Source organism: Scyliorhinus canicula, chromosome 21, assembly GCF_902713615.1.
Source record: "Scyliorhinus canicula chromosome 21, sScyCan1.1, whole genome shotgun sequence".
Lineage (NCBI taxonomy): Eukaryota > Metazoa > Chordata > Chondrichthyes > Carcharhiniformes > Scyliorhinidae > Scyliorhinus > Scyliorhinus canicula.
This window is the reverse complement of record NC_052166.1, coordinates 1,646,024-1,663,492: the sequence shown is the minus strand read 5'-3', so window position 1 is coordinate 1,663,492 and position 17,469 is coordinate 1,646,024. Positions and strand designations below refer to the sequence as shown.

General features: G+C 48.8%; 1 protein-coding gene across 1 annotated transcript in view; it reads right to left on the bottom strand.

The window, feature by feature from the left end:
• LOC119955885 (protein-serine O-palmitoleoyltransferase porcupine-like) overlaps positions 1–17,398 on the bottom strand; it is a 26,379-nt gene extending 8,981 nt beyond the window's left edge. Inside the window, exons 1-5 of the mRNA XM_038782538.1 lie at positions 17,200–17,398; positions 14,479–14,635; positions 4,753–4,945; positions 2,603–2,646; positions 1,115–1,296 (exon numbers count right to left, since the gene is read on the bottom strand). Of these exons, the coding sequence (XP_038638466.1) occupies positions 1,115–1,296; positions 2,603–2,646; positions 4,753–4,945; positions 14,479–14,614 (555 nt within the window). The 5' untranslated portion in view covers positions 14,615–14,635; positions 17,200–17,398. The remainder of the gene's footprint in view (positions 1–1,114; positions 1,297–2,602; positions 2,647–4,752; positions 4,946–14,478; positions 14,636–17,199) is intronic.
• Positions 17,399–17,469: the final 71 nt, after the last annotated feature.

Here is a 17,469-nt window from a genome sequence, read left to right as displayed (position 1 = left end):
AGTGCTGCCACTGTCAGAGGGTCAGTACCGAGGGAGTGCAGCACTGTCAGAGGGTCAGTATGAGGGAGTGCCGCATGTCTGAGGGTCAGTACTGAGGGAGTGCCGCACGTCAGAGGTTCGTACTGAGGGAGTGACCGCACTGTCAGAGCGTCAGTACTGAGGGAGTGCTGAACTGTCAGAGGGTCAGTACTGAGGGAGCGCCGCACTGTCAGAGGGTCAGTACTGAGGGAGTGCCGCACTGTCAGAGGGTCAGTACTGAGGGAGTGCTGAACTGTCAGAGGGTCAGTACTGAGGGAGTGCCGCACTGTCAGAGGGTCAGTGCTGGGGAGTGCGCACTGTCAGAGGGTCAGTACTGAGGGAGTGCCGCACTGTCAGAGGGTCATATGAGGGAGTGCCGCACTGTCAGAGGGTCAGTACTGAGGGAGCGCTGCACTGTCAAGGTCAGTTGAAGTGTGCTGCACTGTCAAGGGGTCAGTACTGAGGGAGCTGCACTGTCAGAGGGTCAGTACCGAGGGAGTGCCCCAACTGTCAGAGGGTCAGTACTGAGGGGAGTGCCGCATGTCAGAGGGTCAGTACTGAGGGAGGGCAGCACTGTCAGAGGTCAGTACTGAGGGAGTGCTGAACTGTCAGAGGGTCAGTACTGAGGGAGTGCCGCACTGTCAGAGGGTCAGTGCTGAGGGAGTGCCGCACTGTCAGAGGGTCAGTGCTGAGGGAGTGCCGCACTGTCAGAGGGTCAGTACTGAGGGAGTGCCGCACTGTCAGAGTGTCAGTACTGAGGGAGTGGCAATGTCAGAGGGTCAGTACTGAGGGAGTGCTGCACTGTCAGAGGGTCAGACTGAGGGAGCGCCGCACTGTCAGGGTCAGTACCGTGTGGGACTGAGTAGGCTGTTCTCTACCGATCCAGCGCATCCACCAGGGGCTGTCCTCTCCCCCCCTCCTCCCATCCCCCCCCCTCTCCCACCCCCCCCCCCCTCTCTCCCACCCCCCCTCTCTCACCCACCCCCCCCCTCTCTCTCCCCCCCCCTCTCTCCCACCCCCCCCCCCCACCCTGCCGCTCCTGCGAAACCGCAGAGATCAGGGAGTTTTCTCCATGTCCTCAGCTCAAGAGACTCACCATCCTCTTACTCTCCATCGCCTGCAGGTAACTTCCAAAGCTTATCCAGGGCCCGAAGATCACTGTCCCCACAAAGTAAATGTAGCCCATAAATTCAACTGGGGAAGGCATCGCAGCAACTGGGGCCTGGTCAAGATCGAACCCCAGCGAAATGGCTTTCATGGCAACAATCATTTGAGCTCCTGGAAGGGATTAGGAGGAGATGTAGAAAGGACCAAGAACCATTCGGCGGAAAAGGACTGAGCTCACAGGATCAGCAAAGAGACCTCCAGAGCCTCTGGAAACCTCAACTCACCCCCCCGCAGCTCTGCCTTGTATGGAGTCTGTCCGTCTGCAACCACCCCCCCACCAAACCCCAAATTTCGCTCACCGACCAACATTACTGCCCAGTCCAACAAGTCTCAAATTCACATCCTTGTGCTCAAACGCTTCTGGAAACCGGAGCACCCGGAGGAAACCCACGCAGACACGGGGAGAGCGTGCAGATTCCACACAGTCACCCAAGGCCAGAATTGAATCCGGGTACCAGGCTCGGTGGGCACCCGTTACTAACCACTGTGCCGCCCACTAACCACTGTGCCGCCCACTAACCACTGTGCCGCCCTCTAACCACTGTGCCGCCCTCTAACCACTGTGCCGCCCTCTAACCACTGTGCCGCCCTCTAACCACTGTGCCGCCCTCTAACCACTGTGCCGCCCACTAACCACTGTGCCGCCCACTAACCACTCTGCCGCCCACTAACCACTCTGCCGCCCACTAACCACTGTGCCACCCACTAACCACTGTGCCACCCTCTAACCACTGTGCCACCCTCTAACCACTGTGCCACCCACTAACCACTGTGCCACCCTCTAACCACTGTGCCACCCTCTAACCACTGTGCCACCCTCTAACCACTGTGCCACCCTCTAACCACTGTGCCAACCACTAGCCACTGTGCCACCCACTCGCCAGTGTGCCACCCACTCGCCAGTGTGCCACCCTCTAACCACTCTGCCACCCACTAACCAGTGTGCCAGCCCTGTTGTGTACAAAGTCTTTACAAACCAGCTCAAATATACGGGATTTTCAGTCAGCCAAGTCATGTGATCTGTTTAGAAGAAGCAGTGAATGTGGAGCGGACAGTTTGACACACACACTCACCCTCCCGCACCATCATGCTCGAGCTCACCCCCCTAATACCCTCACCCTCCTGCCGCTTGACGCCCTCCCCTTCACACCCTAACCCTCCCAAGCCCATCCTCCCCCACCCCTGTCGCTTACCCTTCTGCCCCCTTCCGCCCTCATGCCCCTTCACCCTTCTGCGCTATGCCCCTATTCCTCACCCTCCAGCCTAGTGGCACCCTCGTCCAAACATATACGCACACCAGTGCACTCGCACACACACACTCACACCTGCGCACACTAGTGGATGCACACACACGTGGATGCACTCGAAGTTCGAGCACGCAGACATGTATTGAAGATTGCACGTCAACCTGACTCACCTCTCATCTTGTGCCAGCTGACTGTATCTACCATGTGCATCTCCCTGTAAAATGCAGAGTAGCAAAGTTAGCAGGTGTCAGGCAGGGAATACCCCCTTTCCCGCACCTCTCCAACCCAATCCAGTGATGCTGACTCCGGCCATTGCAAAAGCCGAGGCAACCTGTCCCCAAGGAAGCTGAGCAAAACGGATATACCTCGTGGCCTTGTCTAGGAGTTTTCAATGAACTTCAGGTGGCAACAACAATGTAGAGACGTTGACACCGCCACCTGCTGCTCAAAACCTGCCACTACATCGTGAATGTTGACATAATAATTTACAAGTGAAGATTTGTTTTACAAAATTCCAATTAAGGGGCAATTTATTGTGGCCAATCCCCCTACCCTGCGCATCTTTGGGTTGTGGGGGTGAGACCCACACAGACACAGGGAGAATGTGCAAACTCCACACGGACAGTGACGCAGGACCAGGATTGAACCCGGGTCCTCAGCGCCGTGAGGCAGCAGTGCTAACCACTGCAAACGTTGAGAGAAAGCCAGAAGTGGGACAACTCCTGATGGCAGGAAACAATTAATTTAAGGAATGTGTCCGTCGCTGGTGCAGGCCCAGCATTTATTGTCCATCCCTAATTTCCCCTTGAGAAGGGGGTGGGTGAGCCGCCTTCTTGAACCCGCTGCAGTCCCGTGTGGTGTAGGTACAGCCACTGTGCTGTTAGGGAGGGAGTTCCAGGATTTTGCCCCAGCGACAGTGAAGGAACGGCCGATATATTTCCCAGTCGGGATGGTGAGGGGCTCGGAGGGGAACCTCCAGGTGGTGGGGGTCCCAGGTATTTGCTGCTCTTGTCCTTCTAGTTGGTAGAGGTTGTGGGTTTGGAAGGTGCTTGGTGAGTTGCTGCAGTGCATCTTGTAGATGGTACACACGGCTGCCACTGTGCGTCGGTGGGGGAGGGAGTGAATGTTTGTGGAAGAGGGAACAATCAAGCGGGGCTGCTTTGTCCTGGGTGGTGTCAAGCTCCGAATATTGTTGGAGCTGCAAGTTCATCCAGGCAAGTTCCATCACACTCCTGTCTTGTGCCTTGTAGATGGTGGACAGGCTTTGGGAGTCAGGAGGTGAGTTACTCTCCGCAGGATTCCCAGCATCTGACCTGCTCTGGTAGCCACAGTATTGATATGGTTGGGTCCAGTTCAGTTTCTGATGAATGGTAACCCCCAGGATATTGATTGTGGGGGATTTAGCAATGGTAATGCCATTGGATGTCAAGGGGCGATGGTTAGATCCTCTCTTATTGGAGAAGGTCATTGCCTGGCACTTGTGTGGCACGAATGTAACTTGCCCCTTGTCTGCCCCAAGCCTGGATATTGTCCAGGTCCTTCAGTGTACTGTTATGGGCCAGGGTTTAGAGAACCCCCAAGGGGATCATGGAGTTCACCTGACCCACAACTTTTACTAGATTGTGGTATGGGGAGCACACGGCCCACTCTACAGGTGTGGTACAGCAGAAATGGAAAAGTATTTTTTAAAGCAAAATAATGTTTATTCTATGAACTCAAGTTAACCTTTTTAAAACATACAGTGAACATCTTAGCGACCTTTAATTCAAATACAACCTCCAATGTGTAGAACATTAAGTCATGCTTACGCTGTCCTTTTAATATCCAGAAGACTTACAAAAAAACATAACCTTTAACAGAAGCACATCAGGTTAAAGTCACTACTAAAAACATTTATAATTCTAATTTCACAAAATGATCAAGAGATAGTCTTTTGATGGCAGAGAAATCAACAGTACACCTGCTCTGTCTGGCTTCAGCTGCAACACTGAAAACGAAACCAAAACACACCCTGCAGCAAACAGCCTAAAACGAAAGTAAAAAGCTACAGACAGCCCAGCTCCACCCACACTCTGACATCACTGCAATAATACACACCCATTTCTTAAAGGTACTCTCACTACAGGTATTTATATACACACCCATTTATAAACACCCATTTCTTAAAGGTACACTCACATGACAGTATGAAGGAGCGTGCAGGGAAATATTTGTTCAGGAATTCTCCAGTGGCAGGAATCAATGCGCCAGAGGTTGTGTTGCCAGACAGATGGCCCGCGAGGAAGGAAGAGGAACACGGATAACAGAGACGAGCACTCACCCCATGAGCAGGTAGATGAGGATGGTCACTGACAGAAAGACGCCCTTATTCTGAGAGTGACGACACAGGAACAGCACAATGTAACACATCAAGCTTAGCAGAACCACCCACACCGTCTGCAACTGGAAGAAGTGATGGAGGCAGTAAAACCCTCCAGCAACACTGCTCAGGTGTTTCATCCAAGGGGGCAAACCTGGCGGAGGAGAGAGAGAGCATGAGAGAGAGAGAGAGGTAAGATATATCCAAGCTCACTAAATGAACATGGGTCCAGTGGTGCAGTACAGGCACGACTCGATCACAATAAGCAAAGATCCAGTTACTACTGCTATTTCTGTTACTCAAAGGTAACAGTCTGCACCGTTTTGACTATCATCGGCACTGAAGAGGTTCGGCATTTCTGGCAAAGGCCATGTGTCAGCATAACAGAGGTAGTTTTTGAATGGTCTACATTTGCATTGTTAAATATTAGAAATAAGGAGTAGATTTAAGTGGCTTTAATTTAGTGTTGTGAGGGCAGCAGGTTGGCGCAGTGGGTTAGCCCTGCCAGGTTTGATCCCGGCTCTGGGTCACTGTCCGTATGGAGTTTGCACATTATCCCTGTGTCTGCGTGGGTTTCGCCCCCACAAACCAAAGATGTGCAGGGTAGGTGCATTGGACACACTAAAGTGCCACTTAATTGGAAAAAACCAATTGGGTACTCTAAAAAAATTAAAAAACAAAAAGCTGTTTGCATGGTTTTGGTTTCACTTCAAACTGTTTTTCTGTTGTGCTGAGTGAGTTTATAACGTGTTAAGGACCTTTCCTGTTGTCTCCCTTATATCCTATTTCTTTTATTTCGGCGTTATCTTTTTTGGTCCATGGATCTTTACTGGGGACATGCCTTTAAGTTGAGTAGTTGAAGTGAGGAGCTAGTACACTGTGCTAGGAAGATTTAGATTTTGAACAGCAGAACTCAGACTTTATGGCACTCAAGAAATTGGAGGGATTTGGTTCGATTGTGTGGCTGGTGACTAATGCATTGGCCAGGGACAGTGTCCTGCCCAGCAACAGACTGCGATTACGTCCGGCAGGGTGGGGCCTTTAGAGAAGCTTTCAGCAGAAAGCAGGGTAGCATGGTGGTTAGCATAAATGCTTCACAGCTCCAGGGTCCCAGGTTCGATTCCCAGCTGGGTCACTGTCTGTGCGGAGTCTGCAAGTCCTCCCCCTGTGGGCGTGGGTTTCCTCCGGGTGCTCCGGTTTCCTCCCACAGTCCAAAGATGTGCGGGTTAGGTGGATTGGCCATGCTAAATTGCCCGTAGTGTCCTAATAAAAGTAAGGTTAAGGGGGGGGTTGTTGGGTTACGGGTATAGGGTGGATACGTGGGTTTGAGTAGGGTGATCATGGCTCGGCACAACATTGAGGGCCGAAGGGCCTGTTCTGTGCTGTACTGTTCTATAAAGATTCTGGACTCTTAAATGGGAGGCTCTGTTGCTCTCTTGCTCAAATGTTGGCTAATTGCTGTGAATTTACAGAAAAGCCACCGGACACTCAAGGTGGAAGCAGCTCCCTTTCTCACTCTCAGCTCAAGAAAGAAGTCTCTAAACGCTGATGTGTCGACAGTGAAAACCGTTACAGACTGATGGCAAAGATACCATCCAACTGGAGGCCTAGACTGAAGAAAAAAATCTAACTGGAAGATGTTCATCTGAAACAGACTTTTATCCTTTTACTTCCAGTATTATTTTTAACATCCTCTTTCCCCTCTGTTTCTTTGTCTTGTGCGTGTAGAAGGTGGGGCGATTTAAAGGGGGGGGGGGGGGTTAGGAATTAGATAATAGTTAACCAGTTTTATTTGTTTCTTATTTAATGATAGTTACTGTTAATAATAAAAAGTTAATTGTGTTTAAATTTACAAACCTGGTAACTGTAGTTATTGAGCAGTCAAAGACTTCAGGTATTTTTTAAATGAAAAGCTAATTTCAACCTTGTTACGACTCCGGGTCAAGTGCAGCCAGAATTGCCCGCGCACTAGCCCAGAGTGTCGTAACAAAGTAAATTACAGATTGGAGAAAGAATGAGCTGTTGCTTAGTAACCGGGGGCCACCTTTAGGGAAAAGACCTCGTTGAGTTTGGTTTAACTGGAAGCCCGAGGAGGAGGCGTTTCGCAGTCAGAGAGGGAAATCTCTCTCGGCTTTGCTAGGAAAAAAGCCATACAATGGAGTTAAGTGGCAAAGAAGGCAAGAAACCTAAAGAATTGCTGGCTAAGTGTAGTAATCCAGTAGACACGGATGGAGGTTTAACTAATTTTATTTTTAACTGTTAATAGTAAAGCTATTGTCTTTTGATGTTAATGTGGTTCATTCTGTGTTTGAATTAAAGTCTGTTTTCACATAAAAGATAGCGATTGGTCAGTCACCACTCCTGGGGTGGAGCGTCCGTTCCTCAGTTTTACAAATTGAAAAATTGTTTGGGGAACTCCAATTGTATGTTTTATTTCTTGGCAAAGCCGAGAGAGATTTCCCTCTCTGACTGCGAAACGCCTCCTCCTCGGGCTTCCAGTTTCCTAACAAAAATTAGGGTTCACTGTTGGGTTTCATGGATCAGGTTAACTTGGATGGTTATGATTAGAATTTGTGGTTAGGGTTAGTTTTGAGGGTTAAAGTTAGGGTTTGTGGTTAGGGTTCGGGTTGATGGTCCAAAGTTAGGGTTTGTGGTAAGGGTAAAGTTTATGCTGTGTAGACAGGGTTAGTTTTGGGTTAAGGTTTGTTAAGTAATGGGTTAAGAGTCATTCCAATTAGTTGTCTCATTTATGTTAAGTATCCAATAATTAACATGATATGTAACGAGGCTTCAGGTGGCCTTTGCATTAGGTGATGTGAAGATAGTTTTGTGCAGAGTCTGTCAAAGTGAAATAAAGGTGTTTGTAAAAAGGAGCAGTACCGTTGACTCTTTATACAACAGCAGCTAAACGTCTAACAAATTGGTAGCAGAGGATGGTTGCTGTGCAAATGTGAAGGGTTGAAAGATACGGGCAGCACAGTAGCACAGTGGTTAGCACAATTGCTTCACAGCTCCAGGGTCCCAGATTCGATTCCGGCTTGGGTCACTGTCTGTGCGGAGTCTGCACATCCTCCCCGTGTGTGCGTGGGTTTCCTCCGGGTGCTCCGGTTTCCTCCCACAGTCCAAAGATGTGCCGTGCTAAATTGCCCTTAGTGTCCAAAATTGCCCTTAGTGGTGGGTGGGGTTACTGGGTTATGGGGATAGGGTGGAGGTGTTGACCTTGGGTAGGGTGCTCTTTCCAAGAGCCGGTGCAGACTCGATGGGCTGAATGGCCTCCTTCTGCACTGTTAATTCTATGATATCTATGAACTTTTCCAGACCAAACCAAGGAGTGAGAAGAACAAAAAAAGATATATGGCTGAACCTAGGATAAAGATGGCCGGATATGATTAACCCCCCTTATTTTCTGAAAGTGGATCGTATAACCAATGGAGAAGTGCAGTAGTTATGTGGACTAAGGTAACTGCCTGGGGAAAAGAAAACAAGATATGGCATTGGCTCTTTCTTTACCTTATGGCAGTGAAACCCGAAGCAAAGTGTTTTCTGAGCTGAAATTGGAAGAGTTAGACTCAGAAGAAGGTCTGGAGACTCTATTACATTATATGGATAAGATTTATAAAAAGGATGACTTGTTAAGCGCATATGAAGCATGGTCGGATTTTGATAGGTTCTGGAAAATAGAGGATTTATCTATGGAAGACTATATAATGGAATTTTGCAGACTATATAAAAGGCTGCAGAAACACGACCTGGAATTTCCAATCTGTTGGCCTTTAAATGACTTGACTGTGCTAGAGTGAGCAACATGGATAGGCTCCTGGTTTTGTGGATAAGGATACCTTATTCGATCAGATGACAGAAGCGTTAAAAAAGTTTCTGGGGAAATATTCGATTCCGATGGCTCTGATGACCCAAATAGGTCAGCCTGCAATAAGGCAGAATATGGAACATACACTAGTAAAAGGATGGCGAAATCGTATGGCTACAAACAGGTTCCAAGACTATAGAAGGAGATTGGGACCCGGAAATTATGATGACAGAAACCCAGTTCGAACCTACAATAGGAGGATGAACCTCAGAAATGCACGGGGCATGATAAATCGATGTGACTCTCAATACCATTACGCTTTCAACTGTCCAACTCGTTATGATAGAGTATTTGACGCGACACTTGACACGGAAGAGTCAGAAGAGGAAAAAGATAGTGACCAGAAAGAAGACATAGCAGTTTTACGCTGGTAATGTGGGAGTTGGTTGCAGAATCCTTCAATGATTCTGTATTGGACAGTGGCTGCACATCTACTGTGTGTGGGATTGACTGGTTAAAATGTTACCTGAACTCCTGGAATGCTGAAAATCGTAACAAGGTTAAGGAATTTGAAAGTTCCACAAGTTTCAGGTTTGGGGATGATAATACTCTGAAGTCGCTGCAAAGAGTAGTGATCCCTTGCAATATTGCCGGAGTGAATCATTTTATTAGCACGGATGTTGTATCAAGTGAGATACCTTTGCTTCTGAGCAGACCGTCGATGAAGAAAGCACACATGAAGCTGGATATGGAACAGGATAAGGCAACAGTTTTTGGAAAGACGGTGGAAATTTACGCAGTCGGGACATTATTGTATTCCATTACTGACAAATAATATTTCAAGTACAGTTGTTAAGGACGTGTTAATGGCGGTTGAAAATGGGACTTTAGCTGATAAAAAGCTTGTTGTATTAAAACTGCATAGGCAATTTGCACATCCGTCTCCTCGGAGGCTGTAAAATTTATTGAAGGATGCAGGGGTAAGGGATGAAGACTATACTAAGCTAATAGAACAGGTTAGTGATCGCTGTGAAGTTTGTAGGAAGTACAGAAGGATACCAGCACGACCGATAGTAACCCTACCTTTGGCCAGGGATTTTAACGACATTGTGGCCACGGACATTAAGATTTGGGATAAAGCCAATAATATATTTATTTTGCATTTTGTAGATTTAGCAACCAGATTTAGTCAATCAACGATTGTACGAAGTAAAGAAAGTAATTCGGGATCAAATCGTGGAAATAATGGATAGGGACAGGAATGGGCCCACCGGCAAAATTCCTTACGGACAATGGGGGGGAATTTGCTAATGATGAGTTTCGGGATATGTGCGAAAACGTGAATGTCACAGTTATGAATACGGCTGCGGAAAGCCCATTCAGTAATGGTGTGTGTGAAAGAAACCATGCTGTAATAGATGACATGCTCTGGAAAATTTTGGCAGATAGACCAAACTGCAAGTTAAATTCAGCTTTAGCATGGGCGGTACATGCAAAGAATTCACTGCTGATGGATGGGGGCTATAGTCCCTATCATTAGTGTTTGGTAGAAATCCTAAAATTCCGTCCATTTTAGATGACCAGCCTGGGAAGGGACTACAATTAGCTCTGCCTTTGCTGAGCATTTAATGGCTTTTTTGGAAGCAGAAGTCTCTGAAAGAATTCGCAGAGCTTTAAGACATAATGTAGGCCATCAAATACCGTTTTTCAGCAAGGAGACATAGTATACTATAAGAGAGACAATTTTAATGAATGGAAAGGCCCAGGCAAGATCGTAGGCATAGATGCCAAAACAATTATTTTGCAACATGGCAATCAAACTGTTGGGGTACATTGATCAAGGATAATGGGTACAGATTACATATTTTCAAATTTAGATAGAGCAGACAGACATGACAAGGAACCAGAGTTAATAGGTACGCACGTGTTATAGAAGTATGAGGACCAGTTAACTGACATAGACAGGGTTTCTGTAGAGGAACACAACACCTGATGAATTAGAACAGGCCATTTTTCCGAAAGGACAACTGCCAAAAGTTGGTACAAAAGTGACATACTTGCCTGAAGGGTCTAGTCACTGGAAGGATGCAACTGTTATTAGTAGAGCAGGGAAGGCCACTGGAAAGTATAAACATTGGTTGAATGTACAGCATTCAGGCGAAGGTGTCAAGACAATGGATTGGGAACACAAAGTTCAAAAATGGAGGGCACAGAAATGCAGTGCCAGTTCAGATAGCACATCGGATAGTGAACAGGTCCGCAGGAAAAGGTCGAGAACTATTGAAAGGACATCCCACAGCAGAAGGGAAAAATCAAGCAGTAGCAGAATAGAACGAGATACCAGGCGGGAGAGGGGACGTAGTTTATCAAGATCTCGGAACATGAGTAAGACTATGAATACTAATAGGAGTAGAAGCTCACACGCACGTGAGATTTTGGTGGCTTCAAATAAATTAGATGAAAAAGTTAACAAAGATGCTAAACAGCAAAAATTGCATAGTTGGAGTGAATTTGGGGTATACACGGAAGTACTGGATAGGGGACAAAAAGCTCTATCCCACAGATGGATTTGTACAGAAAAGGTTCTTCCGGATGGAACTTAGAAGGCAACGGCCAGGCTTGGGGCAAAGGGATTTGAAGAAAACTTAGATAATCAGGATTTAAGGGTAGATTCACCTACAGCAGGAAAGGTTATTTTAAAGATCTTCTTGTCTCTATTAGCCACAAAGGCATGGGAATGCAAATCTATAGATATAAAAGCTGCCTTTTTGCAGGGGCATCAGCTCCAGAGACATTTTTCTCCGTCCTCCTAAAGAGGCAGCTAACACAGAAGGGGTACTCTAGAAGTTGAACAAATGTCTATATGGATTAAATGATGCATCTAGAGTCTGGTATTTTTCAGTAAGGTCAGTTTTGTTAAAGTTAGGCTGTTGCCAGTTGAAAGCAGATCCGGCAATGTTTTACTGGCACTATAAAGGAAATCTTTCTGGCATCTTTATGATGCATGTCGATGATTTATTTTGTGGGGTGGGACTAGTGATTTTGAAGCTATTGTAATCTCTGGTTTGAGGAAAGAATTCAGGGTTGGAAGTCAGGCTTCCGGTGCATTTAAACATATTGGACTGGAAATCGGACAGATTCAGTTAGGGGCAACTTTACGTCAGCAATCATATTTGGAAAGCATCAGCCAAATAGCAATTAGTCGTGGCCGGGTTTCACAAAAAGATGCAATGGTTTCAAAGATGGAAAAAGAGCAACTGCGAAGTTTAATTGGGCAACTGAATTGGTTAGGTCGACAGACTAGACCGGATGGGAGTTTTGATGTCTTAGAGTCGAATACAAAAATGAATGATCCCAAAGTGGAAGACATAATAAGAGCAAATAAAGCGTTGATTAAACTAAAAATTTAAGACTGTGTTTTGAGGTTCTCGGTTTTAGGTGACCGTAGGCACTTGGAACTCAGTTTATAGTGCTGTGTCCTACGCATATTTATGTAATGGGGAACAATGGTAAATATTGCCCTCTTGTGTGAAATAAGGAGAGTGGTCAAAAGCACTTTGGCTGCTGAGACATTAAGCCTTGTAGAGGCAGTGGATATGTCCTTTTATATATCTGAGATATTGACAGAAATTTGGGGATAAGTGAATTTGGGTAATATACCTATTGAATGTCACATCACTGCGGGAAAATGTGCAATCTACAAAAAGTGTCAATGAAAAAAGGTTAAGGATAGACATCGCAAGTTTGAAGCAGATGTTGGACAGAGGGGAAATAGCAAAAATTAAATGGGTCAACAGTAGCTATCAATTGTCAGACTGTTTTACAAAAAGAGGGGCTAGTTCACAGAAACTTTTGGATATTTTTCATGAAGGGTGGCTGTTTCAGTGACTGTTTTTTTCTTCCAAAAAAATGAAAAAAGAGAAGGGGGGAAATTGCGTGTGTCTTTGAGTTTCTTGTAATCTTGGTTTCACCTTTTTTTTTTCTCCAAGGAAGGGGAGACTGTTAAGCAATGGGTTAAGAGACATTCCAATTAGTTGTCTCATTTATGTTAAGTATCCAATAATTGACACTGATTATATAAAGAGGCTTCAGGTGGCCTTTGTGTCAGGTGATGTGAAGATAGAGTTTTGTGCAGAGTCTGTTAAAGTGAGATAGAGATGTTTATAAGAAGGAGCAGTACCTTTGACTCTTTATACAACAGCAGCTAAACGTCTAACAGGTTAGTGTTAGTGGCGAGCAACACGGTGGTGCAGTGGTTAGCACTGCTGCCTCACGGTGCAGAGAACCCAGGTTCGATCCCTGCCCCGGGTCACTGTCCGTGTGGAGTTTGCACATTCTCCCCGTGTCTGCGTAGTTCTCACCCCCACTACCCAAATTTGCAGGGTAAGTGGATTGGCCACACTAAATTGCCCTATGATTGGGGAAAAAATAGAATTGGGTACTCTAAATTTATTTTAAAAGAGATAGGGTAGTGGTTAGGGTTGGTTTTGAGGATTGGTGGTCAGGGTTAGTTTTGAAGGTCGGTGGTTGGGGTTAGTTTTGAGGATTGGGGTCCACAATTACTGTTCAGTGTTAGGGGAAGTCATGATCCCAGAGAGAAGGGTTGCACTCACTAGAAAGTGAGACAGATAGTGGTCATCCTGAGTTGGAGGAGAGAGGGGATAGAGAACAGGAAGGAAGCAAAGCCCGCAAGCCATCGCTTCCTCATGGCATTGACTCTGTCAAACTCTCTTCCAATCTTAAGCGTTTCAACAAGATCACCTCTCCTTCTTCTAAACTCCAGGGAATATTAGCTTATTCTCCTCAATTGCTCCTCATTCAATCAAAGGATCATAAGGAGCAGGAGGAGGCCACTCGGCCCATCGGGTCTGCTCTGCCATTCAATCAGATCCTGACTGATCTGATAATCCTCCACTCCACTTTCCCGCCTTATTCCTCTATTACCCTCGATTCCCTCACTGATTAAAAATATTCACAGTAACTTCAGTGTCATAGTCAGCCTAATGTGACAATAATAAAGATTATTATTAAATCTGTCTCTCTGAGCGTTGAACATCGATCGAGCCTCTCTGCAGTGACGAATTCCACAGATTCATTCCCCTCCGAGGGAAGAAATTCCTCCTCATCTCTGTCTCAAATGGCTGACCCCCCTGACTCTGAGATTCTGCCCTGTGGTCCCAGACTCTCCCACAAGGGGAAACAGCCTCTCAGCATCGACCCTGTCAAACCCCCTGAGAATCCGAATGTCTCAATAAGGCCGCCTCTCATTCTTCTAAACTCCAATGAGCACAGGCCCAACCTACTCAACCTCTCCTCATGAGAAACTCCCTCCCTACCCGGGATCGACCTAGTGAACCTTCTCGGGACGGCCTCCAATGTCAGTCTATCTTTCCTTAGATAAGGGACTAAAACTGTTCACAGATCCCACGTGCAGTCTAACTAGGGCCTTGTATACTTTCAGCAAGTCTTCCCTATTTTTTTACTCCATTCCCTTCGGACACAGGCCAACATTCCATTTGCCTTCCCAATGACCTCCTTTATCCTTCCTACCAAAGTGCAGAAAGTTCCTGCATTGTATTCCACCTCATCCCCTGATCCCAGGATTCGGCCTGGTGAACATCCATTGCACTTCCTCCAGTGCAAGCATATCTTTGCTCAAGTCAGATGATCAAAACTGGACAGAGTACATTGGGTGCAGTCGCACCAACACCCCAATCACTTGCTCGGCCAAAAAAAGGGTGGATTGCCGAGCATTTTCCTGGAACTGGTTGGGTCGCTACATTCGGGAGGGAATGAGTTACCAAGGAAGAGGCTTCCAGGAGCAAGGACCAAACATTACTCCAGCGATAACACAAGCCAGACATGAACTCTTGACTCACCCAGCCTCCACAACACACGACATCCCAGGCAGATCAGGAGAAGCTGCCACACCTGTTCGAAGCCCTGCTGGGCAGTGGGAAGCACACAGCCCCTGGACAATTGGCGGAAGAACTCCTGTCGACTGAGGGCCGCCATGCCAGGACTCCTTCATCGGACCTGCAGGAGAGAAAGGTGCAGTTCACTGAGCAGAGCCTTCCGCGTGCACAATGTTCTTTCAATTGCCACCCGCTGAGCGAGTGGCGCACTGCCAAAGGGTCAGTACTGAGGGAGTGCTGAACTGTCAGAGGGTCAGTACTGAGGGAGTGCCGCACTGCCAGAGGGTCAGTACTGAGGGAGTGCTGAACTGTCAGAGGGTCAGTACTGAGGGAGTGCCGCACTGTCAGAGGGTGAGTACTGAGGGAATGCCGCACTGTCAGAGGGTCAGTACTGAGGGAGTGCTGCACTGTCAGAGGGTCAGTACTGAGGGAGTGCTGCACTGTCAGACGGTCAGTACTGAGGGAGTGCTGCACTGTCAGACGGTCAATACTGAGGAAGTGCTGCACTATCAGAGGGTCAGTACTGAGGGAGCGCTGCACTGTCAGAGGGTCAGTACTGAGGGAGCGCCGCACTGTCAGAGGGTCAGTACTGAGGGAGCGCCGCACTGTCAGAGGGTCAGTACTGAGGGAGTGCTGCACTGTCAGAGGGTCAGTACTGAGGGAGTACCGCACTGTCGCAGGGTCAGTACTGAGGGAGCGCCGCACTGTCAGAGGGTCAGTACTGAGGGAGTGCCGCACTGTCAGAGGGTCAGTACTGAGGGAGCGCCGCACTGTCAGAGGGTCAGTACTGAGGGAGTGCCGCACTGTCAGAGGGTCAGTACTGAGGGAGTGCTGCACTGTCACAGGGTCAGTACTGAGGGAGCGCTGCACTGTCACAGGGTCAGTGCTGAGGGAGTGCTGCACTGTTAGAGGGTCACTACTGAGGGAGTGCTGCACTGTCAGAGGGTCAGTACTGAGGGAGAGCCGCACTGTCAGAGGGTCAGTACTGAGGGAGTGCCGCACTGTCAGAGGGTCAGTACTGAGGGAGCGCCGCACTCTCAGAGGGTCAGTACTGAGAGAGTGCCGCACTGTCAGAGGGTCAGTGCTGAGGGAGCCCTGCACTGTCAGAGGGTCAGTACTGAGGGAGCCCCGCAATGTCAGAGGGTCAGTACTGAGGGAGTGGCGCACTGTCAGAGGGTCAGTACTGAGGGAGTGCCGCACTGTCACAGGGTCAGTGCTGAGGGAGTGCCGCACTTTCAGAGGATCAGTACTGAGGGAGTGCTGCAGTGTCAGAGGGTCAGTACTGAGGGAGTGCTGCAGTGTCAGAGGGTCAGTACTGAGGGAGTGCTGCACTGTCAGAGGGTCAGTACTGAGGGAGCGCTGCACCTTCAGAGGGTCAGTACTGAGGGAGCGCTGCACTGTCAGAGGGTCAGTACTGAGGGAGTGCCGCACTGTCAGAGGGTCAGTACTGAGGGAGTGCCGCACAGTCACAGGGTCAGTGCTGAGGGAGTGCCGCACTGTGAGAGGGGCAGTACTGAGGGAGTGCTGCAGTGTCAGAGGGTCAGTACTGAGGGAGTGCTGCACTGTCAGAGGGTCAGTACTGAGGGAGCGCTGCACCTTCAGAGGGTCAGTACTGAGGGAGCCCCGCACTGTCAGAGGGTCAGTACTGAGGGAATGCTGCACTGACAGAGGGTCAGTACTGAGGGAGCGTCGCACTGTCAGAGGGTCAGTATTGAGGCAGCACCGCACTGTCAAAGGATCAGGGACCCCTGGCCGATTTCCCCCTCGTTTTCTCTCTCTCTAACCCAGGGATCACTGGTTGGTTTCCTCCCATTCTCTCAAACCCATAGATCACCGGACAGTGACAAACAGTGGGATCACTGGACAGTGATCAGGAGCAGCATCCCAGGCTTATTCCACATCTCTCTCTCTAACCCAGGGATCACTGGACAGTGATCAGGAGCAGGAACACTGGCTGATTTCCCCTCTCTCTCTAACCCAGGGATCACTGGGCAGTGATCAGGAGCAGGAACCCTGACTGATTTCCCCTCTCTCTCTAACCCAGGGATCACTGGACAATGATCAGGAGCAGGAACCCCGGCTGATTTCCCCCCTCTCTCTCTAACCCAGGGATCACTGCATAGCGAGCAGGAACCCTGGCTGAATCCCATCTCCTGTCTGCCACCCAGGGGGTACTGAGGGAAACTGGACCATCATTGTGGGGATGGAACTATCCGGGCTGTGCCCATGACAGGAGGTGGCAAATGCCAATCTGCCCACTCCAAGTGGTCCAATGCAGCCCAGTGGCCAAGCATATCCAGGATCTGCAAAACCAGCTTCTCGATTTGGGGCAACTTGCAAAAAAATGAGGAGCAAGGAGAGTGTAGCTGGGGCCATATTTTTTTGGGCGGTGGAGGGTAAATCCTTGAGGCAGGTTTGAAAAAGTGATTTTCACCCTGCAGAATGATCCACATTGCCCCCGGCTTCGAATTAAGCCGGCAACCCCCGATTTTTTTGAACGCATGGTCTGATTTGCAGTGGGCCGGGTTGATGAGGCCGGGTTGGAGTGAAATCTATGGAGGTTTTTTCCAGCGGTCCGGACCACCTTTAGACTTGTCCTCCTGGGGACCGGCTCAGTCCTCCCGGGGGAGGGGAAGATCCGGGTCCTGGAGGCCGCAGGCTTCGCCCTCACTGCGGCCCTTTTACCTCTGCGAGCGGTGGGGTTCTCGCCTCCTTCCTCCCTCCCTCGGGTTTAGGGCCGAGCCGCTCCCTCCTGCCTCTTCTTCTGCTCCGCCACCGGTCCGGCCACCGACATGGTCCGCAGACCCGGAGCCATTCACACCAACAAGGAGGCCGGCCGGGGAGGGAGGCGACTGCGCACGCGTCAGGCCAGCACTGCGCACGCGCGCTGACCGACTGCCGTCACTGCGCGCTTGGCCTGGTGCGTGCGCATGCGTGCCGGCCGATTGCGCATGC